Genomic DNA, 12,135 nt, shown 5'->3' on the forward strand with positions numbered 1-12,135 from the left:
CTTTCACTTTTTCCCTTCATGTCCCTCTCTTCTCTTCTCTGTCTAAAAATCCACCCCATCTCACACATACCAAAGAAGACAAAAATTACAGAAAAGAAGAAAGTAATGATATTAATCCTAGGTTGGAGAAGACGTGGCTCAAGCAATGGATCTCATTAACATCTTTGCAATCTCAAAAATGGCTGCTTTTGGAACACCTGGTACATCACTAGCCATGGCCTCATAAGTAGCTTCAAAAGCTTCTTCCCAAAATTGAGGTAATCTGATCCCAGGGCTATGCGTAAATACATCCCACATATGCTTCACCACGTCCTCTCTATCTTCAATTTCTTCTAAATACACAGTCAGATCAAACCCTATAAATATAAAGAAGAATGGTTCTAGGTTGAGGTTTCCCTTTCGTTCGTCTTCAACAGATCGAAGGGGTTTCCCGAGTCCCTTCGTCTTCTTCTTCTACCGATTGAAGACCCTAGTAGATCTCAGATCTGCTAGATTTTTCGAGAGAGAGAGAGGAAGAAGAAGATGGAGAGAAAAAGTAAAATGACAGTGAATGAGTGGTGATAAATGGTTTGTGTGGCTAGAGGTTGTGGTGACATTGGTGGAGGGAAGATGAAGATTAGGGTGCAATACTCAATCTACTAAATTTTTGGACTAAAAATAAGTATTGCCTAATAAGTCAATAGTGATTGACTAAGTCTTTATGCCCCGGAGATTTTTTTTTACTCCCCAAAACCGCGACCTTTTTTTATTTTTGTGTGGCACCATATTTTTCTAAGAACAAATTTTAGTAAAAGTAAAATCTAATCCAAAAACAATAAATTCCAATAGAAATGTATAGGGTAAGAATCAATTATCTTTTATTGTAAGATTTCACGAAAATTCATATGGTCTATTGTCACGAAATGAGAGGTTCTTTCACTAAATGTTTGTGGGCCAACTAATATTTAATTCTATCTAATTAGACTAAACATTTTATTTTCTTAACAAAAAAAAAGACTAAACATTTTATTTGGGAATAATAAAGAGTCCATGGGTATATAGACCAAAATTAATTTGATAATAGGTCTATAGACCATTCTTCTTAGATTATGGATTTTTGGTCCTTTTACAAGAAGGGTATAAAGTATGGCTAATTTATTGGGTAATACCAAATGTATCCCAAATCAAAAAACTCCGGGTTTTTTGAATTTACGAGGGTTTTAGGAAACTTTTCCAAAACCCGTGGGCGTGATTTGTGGGGGATCTTTATTCAGCCGAAACAGATTGGATACCAATCTTCATAAAGACACTTTTTCTCTCTAAACCTACTTCATTTGGGATTTCAATCGGTTTAATGTACCTTGATTTTAGGATAAATTCAGGAAAAAACGGTTAGATTCTCACGAAAATTTCTCTCTCTTCTATAATCTGTTTAGAAACAAAATCTAAACTTTCCCAAATCAATTTTCTCTCTCTTCTTTACAGATTTAATATGGAGATTTATTAGCCAAAAATATGGAGATTTATTAGAAAAAAAAAAAGATAGAAACAAATCATAATTTCTCTCTCCTCTAAACAGATTTGGAAATCAAATTTTCTCTTTCCTATTATCTGAATCAATCTAGCATCAATTTAGCGTGATTTGGGGGTTAATATACAAAACATATATATCACTTTCTCTCACTTAACTTTCAGTTTTGGAAATAGTATATTTTTCTGGGAACATTAAAGCAGCTTTTGTTTTCGTTTTTACTCATACATAAATACAAATCGAATACAAATTATGAAACAAATACGTAAATTATGTATTATTTATGACGAATAAACCATCATTAGTCAAGTATACAACGTAATTTATCAAATGTATTTGGGTCTTGTTCAGTAAATTACACATACTTTCTATTACATAACACATAATTTCTTTTACATTACACATCGTTTACATTCTGTTACCAAAAAATCGTTTACACTATATTGTCGAAGAGCATATGTAGTCTTGAGCAGGACAAACAACATTTACACTATATTGTCGAAGAGCATATCCAAATGATTTTGCACCACCAGGAAACAAATGACCAACTTCAGTAGCAAATTCCATAAGTAACAACAAAACTGCAAAAAGAAAACATATACATTTGTTAACAAAACAAACAATTTACTAGAAACGACATGTATAATGGAATAAATTATGCATACTGTTTGTTAAACTTCATAATGTGTTAGAAGACAAACATAACGTTAGTTCGAATCACAAGGTCACTGTTATGTGAAAAAATATGTATAATGTGCAATAAATTACATATAATTTTTGGAACATTTATTGTACTATAAACGGCAACTGTTTTGTGAAAAAAGTACGCGTAAAGTACATGTACTTTATATCCAGAGAAAACAATGAATCTGAATATACCGCAAATCTGAGTCCGTCAGTGAAGATGAATCTGATCTGAAAAAAACTTCAGTAATGATTAAACGAAAATCTTAAGATACATACCACGAAAATTGAAAGATATAGAACATACCTAGATTCAATAAAACATTAAATATGATATAAAGATCAAAGATTTCATTATTGATATTAAAATTTTAGAGAGAGAGAGAAGTTTAGACTTCCATTTCGGATCTATCAAAGATGGAAATATATATTATGAGAAAGATCTACAATTGAATCGTTTTTTCAGAAATAATACATAACAATTTGATACAGTTTAAAAAATTAATTATTAGATCTTAAAAATGAATCTAAATACAAAACAGTAATATCAAATACATGAAAACAAAAACGAAATCTTACAAATGAATGTTCTCATTATGATTTTAGCAAAAATAATTACCTTCAAGAATTGATCTTCGATAAGTTTAATGGAGATGAATGTAGAGTTCTGATGTTAATAGTGGTTAAACAACTAGGTTAATGTTCTTGAAAATGAGATATACTATATTACGGTTAAATATTAGATTTGTTAATATTTCTTTCATTATAATTCTGATTGGAGAGAGAAAGATGGAGACAATTAAGGAAATGATATATACATGATTATTTTGGCAAAAACGGTTACAAAATATATGGAAAGGTTATAATAGGTATTAATAAGGATTAAATATTATAGAGATTTGATATTTCTCTCGAGATGAATACAAATGGACTAGATCTCTTTTATGATGATTAATTTGGTTTTTAAATCCTTTTTAGGATTATAGAGGATTAAATCTCCTATTAGGACCCTATTTTTGGTCTATAGACTCAAAAATTAAATAATAAATGATTAATGGGAGAATAGATTTTGTCGGCACCACCATTCAACCGTGCCAAATCTCACCTCCTCTCTTTAATGGTCCCTCTCCCTCTTACTCGATTAATATACTGTAACAAGATTGTAGTACTTCAAATATCAACCGTTAGATCATGGAGAACGAATTCAATAGAATCACCACCGACACAGTTTACGGTCGCATCGAATTATCGATGCACCACCAGGACTCGTCGTCCCTCTGTGCTTTTAACCACAAACGCGCCTTTCCTTCTTTTTCCCTCTTTTTAGTGTTATAGTCTCTCTCTCTCAGATTAAGAAGCTAATAATTGATTGTTGGATAAGAAATAGATCTAGATCTTCTTTTTTAAAACAACTTCAGATCCACCTGAATGCATTCATCAATCTTCTAACTTCAAAGAATCAAAGGTAATTTCATATTTCTTTCATTAAATTCCTTTCTCTATCTGATTTAGTGATGAAATTTGGGGCAAGATAATATCATAATTGTTCTTGTTTTTTGACCTTAGATGCTCAAAGCCTGTTGATTATTGAAGATCGATTATTTTCCTTTACGTTCATTTCGATCTTAATCGAGAATTTATTGAAATTTTTTCGCTTAAATGATAGGGATCAAGCCGAATCGTCAATGTAGTTTAGGTTTCCGAAAGTCTGAATTAAGATTTGAGAATTTTCATAGTTTTCCTCTTAAATTTGTCGAAACGTCTTCTTAATAATCTGATTATCATCATTTTTATGTTTCTTGAGTGTTTTTGTTGATACTGATGAGACAGTACTGAACTAATTGTTATTGTGATTCTAGGGCTTACAGTGTATTATTACCTGTTAATTTTGTTGTTAATAAATTATCAGTTTTTTTCTTTTTCTGACAGAACCAGTAGCCATGTCAAGGAGGCCAGGACCTGCTCGTCGTTTCCCAGACGGTAGCAGTATCCCGTTTGGAGGTTCTTTGCACAATAAATCACGCTCTTCGTCGTTACTACCTATAGGCCTTGTTATCGTGGTATTTCTCATTCTGCACGGTGTTTTGCTTTACTTACTCAGATGACACTTGCCTCGATTATTAGCATTTCCTTGTATAAATCTGCACTGAGATTGATTTTACCTCTTTCTTTGAAATTTTCAGGGTGCTCTACTTCTCATTGGTTATTCTTACCGGGGTTCAGGTTTGTCTTTGATGTGCATCTATTTTAGGAATACTTAACCCTTATATGGTTCGACTATTTTGTTGTTTTTACAAGTCACCGTCTAGCCGAGTACTGGTATAACTAATTAAATTTATTATTATTGACAATATGAAAGTAATTTTTTGCGGCCACATATAATCAAGAGAGAAGACATTATACTTTGTAGATTTCATATTAACGCTCTAATTGTTTACCTGTTTTAGAGCTGAACTAAATCCCGTATTGGGTTCTTTTTCTGTATTATGTATTATTACCAACTGTGGATGAGAACTTAATCCCGTTCTGTTTTCTCCATGACAGGAAAATCTGGTACAGATATAGAAACTGTTAGCAAGATTGAAGGTAAAATTGCTCAATTCATCCTGTTAGATTGACGAGTTATATGTTGTTGTTTGATGTATTTTAGTTGGCATAATCTAGAGTTTTTAATTGTTATCTATTTTTAATTCATTCTACTGTAACTACCTTTCCAATAGACTATAGAGATCAACTTTGTCTGGGAGGTTACTTTAGAAGTCGTGTTTATAGCATGCTTATTAGCATATGGTACGCGTAAAACAAACTCATGTATAAATTAAAGAAAAAAGAAAAATGAAACCAATTGATGATTGTCTGAAATACTATGAAGAATGTGTTTCCTACTTTCTTTGTTACACTGTGTTAGGAAAATCGTTTCTTGTTAAACTTTCAAGTGTGCTCATAAACGTGTATCTTGCTATCAAACCCAGTGAAAACCTTGATGCAGATATACTGTTTAAGTAAGAACTATATGCAAAACGAATGTGATCAATAATACCTCTTCCTAAATTTAAGCTATTCGCCTATTCTATACGTTGGGAAAATTTTCTCTTCAAATATTTGACAAAGTAACATGGCAAGCTTTCATTTCTGTTGGTCAAAGAACTATCTACTTTGTTTCCTATTATTTTTGTTTTTCAGTTTCAAGTACTGAACTATCTACTTAATATTGTTAACATTGAACTCCATGCTGAGTTCCAGTCGAGAATGCTTGTGTTTAAGAGGAACTCATGGATGGATAAAGAGTTCAATTAAGATTCCAATGTACACATATGCAGGCGATATTTCATGTACTTCCGAACTTCAAAGAGCAATACCTATTCTTAAAAAAGCGTATGGGGACAGCATGCATAAAGTTTTGCATGTAGGCCCTGATACTTGTTCAGTAGTATCTAATTTGCTAAAAGAAGAGGGTACTGAAGCCTGGGGTGTGGAACCGTACGATATAGAGGAAGCAGATGCTCATTGCAAGAGTCTCATTCGCAAGGGCCTTGTTCGTGTGGGTGATATCAAGTTCCCTCTGCCTTATAGAGCAAAATCATTTAATCTAGTCATTGTCTCAGATGCTTTGGATTACTTGTCCCCGAAATACCTTAACAGGACTCTCCCAGAGTTGGCAAGGGTATCAAATGACGGACTTGTCATATTCTCTGGTAAGTTTTCACACATTTGGTATTTATTTGTCATTCTAGTTACCTAGATGTAGCTATCTGCTGTGTATCAGGGATTGATTTGTCAAAAATGTCATAACATTTTTACTTTAAAATAAAATGTTTAGAGCGATTTGAAATTGCATACCCTTCCCTTCCTTGTATAGTTCTTGTGGCACTATTTCCATTCACCCATATTGCGTGCTCCTTGTGGTATTATGCACTGGATTCAGGTTTTAATGTAGTCATTGCCGCCAAGAGTCTACATTTTTCTTCAAATTTGACAAATTACCTGATTTTCTCAATGTTTTTTCTAATTTTTTTCTTTCCAGGTTATCCGGGTAAGCAGAGAGCTAAAGTTGCAGAGCTATCCAAGTTTGGAAGGCCAGTAAGTGTAAATTATTCTGAAAGGATTTTAATGTTCATAATCTCTTTTGCTGTCAAAATGCAATCTTGCATCCTTCATTTAATAATTGTGTGGTACAATGTCGAAATGTATGTATGATGGTTTCGTGTGATCTAGAAGGTTAATCCCCATCGATCACAGTTACAAATTGCTTAGAATGACATTCTGGACCTGGATCATAAGTTAGCGCCATGTATTATATATTTGCCAGGCTCTTGGGCGCCACCTTGGCTATCAGTTGAGAAGCTTGGAGGTGGTCTAGTATAGGTTTATGCCAATAAAAACCCTATACCCTGAGAAACTGGCATCAATCGTATATAAGTTCATATAGTTACGGTTGTTTCTGCTAAAATTATATATATATATATATATATATATATATATATATATATATATATATATGTTATGATTAAGATTTTTTTTTTCCTTCCTTGTAAAAGGCCAAGTTGCGGAGTTCATCATGGTGGATAAGATTCTTTGTTCAGACTAGCTTAGTGGAGAATGAATCGAGTATTAAGAAATTTGAACAGGCAACAGAGAAGAACGGATTCAAGTCAAGCTGTCAAATTTTCCATCTGAGCTCATAAAAAGGCCGACTCTATTTTCACACTTCTTTAAAAAGGCGATCGTTCATATCTGCAAATTATAAAAGTGGCTCCAAGTAAATTTTGGTAGATCCTATCCAATTTTATTTAGTCAAATCTTAATAGATGTCGGTCAATTATAGAATATTTATAGAATCAGTTTTCTTTCGATCATGTTATCTGCAACTGACGGAGTTTTGCTAGTCCAGAGTGAAGTTCACTGTTTATTTGCTAATCTTGCATAGATTGTAATTCAATCAACAGAAATATTGTTTATTGGTAATCTCATTCCCTCCCAAGATATGTTTCTTACAATTTATGTGATCTTAATTTGTTTTATTTCGAAGAACAAATCACAACCACTAGCACAACAAAGTTGGACACCAGATTTATAACCATGTAAAAAAACATTATTGCCTCATCTTATCTGAGATATAATTTTCGGCTAGGTGTTACTATTTCTTGGTGGCGACACTTTGGGTGCATATATGCTGACACTTCGGCGCACATACTAACACATTGATGGGAACCCTAGTTGGTGTCGTCAAGTTAATTTTCAAGTTTCAATTTCAGGTGAGTCTTTGGTGTCATTTTTTATGTTGGGGTTGTGTTCCGCTTGTTTTGTAATTTTTGTAACACTCTCAAGTCAGTTTTGGCCACTTCGCTACTGGCACAACTTTGGGAGTTTTTCTTTTTCTTGTTGAAAGAACTTTGAGAGTTAAGCAACGTCGTGCAGATCAATGCTTTTTGGGCCAGGTTTCTGCAACATTGTCTTATTTACTCAATAGCAATGTTTTTATGGTCCTTTTCTGTAACATTTTTCTGTAGGAATTTTTTTGGTCACTTTCGTCCCACTTTTGGCAACTTCAATGAATCAGTGGGCACTTTTAACCACATGTTTTGCAACTTCAGTGGACACTTTTAACCACATGTTTTCACTACCTTTGGCAACCCTTTTGTATTAGTTGCAACTCCAGTAGACACTTTTGACAACACTTTTGTATTACTTTTGGCAACACTTTTAGAGTACTTTTGGCAACACCGGTGCAGTTATTTCTGTTTGATATAGTCGTCGGCCCAAGCTCGGTCTACATAAGTACATCTACAACCTTCTTTCTCCGGCAACACGACTTCCTTTCTCTTCATCCCTCTACTCTAATTAGCCTCTCTCTTCCTCTTCTGATCTCATAGAACCCCAACTAACAAATCACTTCCCTCTAAAACTCATAAAACCCTAGATTTCCCACTTAATCATCCAGTTCTTGTGATTACACTAAAGGATAGTGGATCTCCAATAAAAATTCCATTAGACGTTATGACAACACTCTTAAGGAGATCTTCAAAGGTTGGAATGGCATTTCCAGTAATAAAGCTAATGCTGTGGACATTTTAAAATGGCGGTGGAACTTAATATGGGTACATAAATAGTTTATATTATGAGTTTTTCTATAAGTCTATAAATAAAATCTTCTAAATCTGTCTGGGTCATTTGGTACGCTACATAATAAGTGTTTTTATATCTTAAAAAGCTAGGATGTGCCATTTGGTAAAAATGTAATCTTCGTATTGTAGTTATTAAACAATATGTTTATATTATGTTATTAATATTAAAAACTAAAATGAAATAATATACCTTTCTTAAATTTTTCATAAACACATAAAGATCAAAATTTGAGAAGTTTGAACTTAATGTAGTGGTGATGGTGCTCAATGGTGGTGGACGTGTTGTGGTGGTGCTTAATGGTGGCGGGTTTATAGCAGTGATGGTGGTGGTTAAATGAAAGGGGTATTGGTTGTTAGGCGGTAAAGTTGCAACAACGGTAGTGAAATGGTGTTGATGAAGGTGGTATACTGTGGTGGTGGAGTGGTCGATTTGTGGGGATGGTAGTGAAGTGGTTGTGGAATGGTTGTGGTGGTGGTGGAGTTGGGGCGACACTGGAGTGGTGGTGGTGGAGATGCGCCAAAGGTGAAGTTACGTAAGAGGTCGTGGAGTTGCGGGGGAGATGGTGAAGCGTCGGTAATGGTGGTAGAGTGGTGGATAAGCCCTGGCGGAGTGGTTGTAAAGAAAAATTGATGGTTGTAGAATAGTTGTGGTGGTGGTGGTGGTGTTGCGACGAAAGTGGTGGAGTGGTGATGATGGAGTTGCGCCCAAAGTGGTACGAAAGTGGTGAAATGTTGGTGATGGTGGTTGAATGGTGTCAGAGGTGGTGGAGTGATTCTGGTGGCAGAGCTGGTGGGGTGGTTGTGATGACGGTGGATGTTTATTGATGGTGACAAAAGAGATAAATCTTTTATTTTATTTTCATAGGCTTTTAAAACGCAGCTATAAAAAACCACAAAATCGTGGCTTCTGCTTTTTGAAAAAAATGAATATTTTTAGCTTAAAATAAGGTACAATTACGAAACGCGCAAAATTTTCAATAAGTGCTTAAAATATGCTAAAAGTTTGCTTTTAACTTTTTTTTTAAGCGGAACCAAACGGGGCCATCAGAATACTAATACTGTTATGTTTAATTTAGTCGATTCAAGTTTTGTTGGTTCTCGATTAAGAAAAAATAGTTTTTTTCGGTGAGTTAGGAGATTGTAATTTTGAATTGTTGTTCTTAAGGTGGAGATTCAAGATTTGTTGGAGATTAATTGAACATGAATTAACCTTTGAAAACTTGGCCATAGAAAACTTTTGTAAAATATTCAGATTCAAAATTCTTTAGTGACAGTAGAAATAAATTTTTGATCAAAAATCAGATTTAAAAGTTCGTATTTCAACCACAAAATTATTTGCAAACAAAATCCCTCAAAGGACTTTCATATCAAACAAGTATGTATTCAATCGTTTAAAAAATTTAGGTTTATTAAATATAACACCCTTAGAAGAAAAAAAATGAAGCAAATCTATATAAGTAAAGAAATTGGCACATCCATAATATTAATAAGAGAAATCACAAGTACATAAATTAGAAAAGGGGGAAAAAAAAGCAAATCCATTTATGAAGAAACCATATGCAATTTCTGCATGGGTTCCTCTAGTAGGTGGTAGTACTCTCAAATTATTTTTGTTCCAATAACATGGCATGGATAGGAGGAATGCTTTGTTTGTGTTTAAAGAAATTACTAGGATCAACTTTGCTCTTAATTTGGACTAGTCTCTTAAAGTTATCTTTGAAGTATTTTATACCCCAAAGTTTGGCTTGAGAGTAACTCACTTCACCATTCTTGTAGTGACCAAAATCAAGATCAACGTAGTTAAGACCAGCTGCAGTTCTTGGTGAATTAGAAACATATGGAGTCATATATTCATACATCCTTCTCACCCAATCAATATTCTTTTCGGTATCACTTTCTTCAAACCAAATCGCAGAGTAGTAAATATTGTAGATGTTACCAACTCTATGTGGGAATGGAATTTCAGATTCTGGAATTTTATTCATCCTTCCACCAAGAGGAGTTAAATATAAGAATGGAATATTTTCCTCTAACAACATAGTCCAAAATCCTTCCAACCCTTGTTTCGATATTGGTACTTGGACATTATCCGATTTTGCCTTGGTGAACATATTTGATTGAGGTTCATTCCAAGGTGGGAACAAATAGCCAGGAGATTCGACCCAACTCATTTCAGAACAGTCATTATACTTTAAACCTAATTCAGGGAAGTTCTCGTCCATGAGTTCAACGAGTTTGTTAGTATTATCCCCGAGGAACAAAATGGAGAATAGAGCTTGGGTTGTGTCATTGATCTTCATCATTAGAAGTCCAATGTATAGGTCTTCGGGAAGCCTATCAGCAACGAACTGCCATCGATGAACTATGTCTATGGCACCTTGTTCATGTGTCTTGGTGATGAGAGCAACGGTTACCTTAGGTGGAACAGGAACTAACTTAACTTTCCACGAAAGAACAACTGCGAAACTCGATGCCCCTCCTCCTCTAATAGCCCAAAATAGATCTTCTCCCATTGTTTCCTTGTTAAGAATTTCGCCATTAGCGTTTACAATGAGAGCATCGATGATTTGGTCACATGCAAGACCATATTTTCGAAGTAAAGGACCATGTCCTCCGCCACTAAAATGCCCACCGACACCAACGGTAGGGCACAAGCCGCCCGGAAAGGCAAGGGTTTTGCTCTTCTCTCCAATTGCATTGTAAAGGTCTCCAAGGTTTGCACCTGCTTGAATCCATGCATTGCTATTTTCAACATCAACATGAATTGATTGAAGATGGATCAAATCGAGTAACACAAATGAATAATCAGAAACAAAAGAGAGTCCTTCTAAGTCATGACCTCCACTTCGAACTCTCACATCTAACCCGTGTTTACGAGAACAAACAACAACTGCTTGAACTTGAGATTCATGTAAAGGTGTAATAATAAATTGAAGTTTTGAAAAGGTCGGTGATAAGAATCTAAGATTTCTTGCTTTGGATTCTAAGAGTGAGAAAAAAGATGAATTATTTGGAGTGAAGATTGGAATTGAGTTTGGTGGTTCATAAAGAGAGATGCAACCAATGAAATCAGCATGATATGAAGAACTTATTGAGTACTTCCCCCATGAAGTAGGAACCCTAGTTAGAAATACAAATAAAGTGACTACTATTAAGAGAATTGTTGAGCTTGATGAGATACCCATTACTTTGTATGTTTTTATTTGGTATGTGGGCGGGTTGCCTATTTATATTAGTGTTATTTTCCAAAAGGCCCCTAATAGTTTCTTGTTTGACCCGCTAATTACGCAAAACATCTAGATGACTCCTTTTTCAAATCTCCCACCACCACTTACCGGCACGAAAAAAGCACAACTCATTCCTCACTTATTTTATTAGTTTGTTACCGCTTATGATTTTATCATAGATATTAAACTGATACACATGATTAACTATATATATAGAGAGAGAGGCAGACTTAAAATAATCGTGGGAGAAGTTGCCCTTCTCGTGGAGCAAATGGTTGGAATAGTGGAGGCAAGATCCTATTAAAAAGTAGGAATTCTTCAATTATAAGCTGTGATCTTGATTGAGGAAATATATTTTATTATTTTCTTAAAGCTTGATATCTTAATATAAATATTAAACTGATACATACACATGGTTACTTAAAGAGGGGGAGGGAGAATAGTAGGTGTGGAAGAAGTTGTGCTTCTCGTGGTTCAATAGATACATCAAATGATGATGGATCCCTTGTATTACATTTATACAAGTAGGGTTTAGAGCATTTCCGCTGCAAAGAATAACATAGGAGATAGTTGTCGGATGACAACTTAA

General features: G+C 34.4%; 1 protein-coding gene, 1 long non-coding RNA gene and 1 pseudogene across 3 annotated transcripts; 1 reads left to right on the forward strand and 2 right to left on the reverse strand.

Moving 5' to 3' along the window:
• Window positions 1–1,763: 1,763 nt before the first annotated feature.
• LOC147570527 (uncharacterized) lies at window positions 1,764–2,926 on the reverse strand. The gene is made up of 2 exons (XR_015239308.1): window positions 2,814–2,926; window positions 1,764–2,091 (listed from the first exon to the last, which is right to left on the reverse strand). It is a non-coding gene; the product is annotated as an uncharacterized LOC147570527 (long non-coding RNA).
• A 420-nt stretch (window positions 2,927–3,346) lies between these two features.
• Window positions 3,347–7,175, forward strand: LOC147570528 (putative pectin methylesterase CGR2). Its single transcript, XM_086657071.1, has 7 exons — window positions 3,347–3,659; window positions 4,124–4,254; window positions 4,378–4,417; window positions 4,739–4,780; window positions 5,515–5,889; window positions 6,219–6,274; window positions 6,733–7,175. The coding sequence occupies exons 2-7, from the start codon at window positions 4,135–4,137 to the stop codon at window positions 6,877–6,879; spliced, it is 780 nt and encodes a 259-aa protein (XP_086513197.1). The 5' UTR covers window positions 3,347–3,659; window positions 4,124–4,134; the 3' UTR covers window positions 6,880–7,175.
• A 2,598-nt stretch (window positions 7,176–9,773) lies between these two features.
• Window positions 9,774–11,514, reverse strand: LOC147570529 (tetrahydroberberine oxidase pseudogene; annotated as a pseudogene). The gene has a single exon (XR_015239315.1). The product of XR_015239315.1 is annotated as a tetrahydroberberine oxidase pseudogene (transcript).
• Between the last annotated feature and the right edge of the window lie 621 nt (window positions 11,515–12,135).

This window comes from Eschscholzia californica, unplaced genomic scaffold, assembly GCF_041429995.1.
Source record: "Eschscholzia californica isolate CP2 unplaced genomic scaffold, dmEscCali1.0.p SCAF_1, whole genome shotgun sequence".
Lineage (NCBI taxonomy): Eukaryota > Viridiplantae > Streptophyta > Magnoliopsida > Ranunculales > Papaveraceae > Eschscholzia > Eschscholzia californica.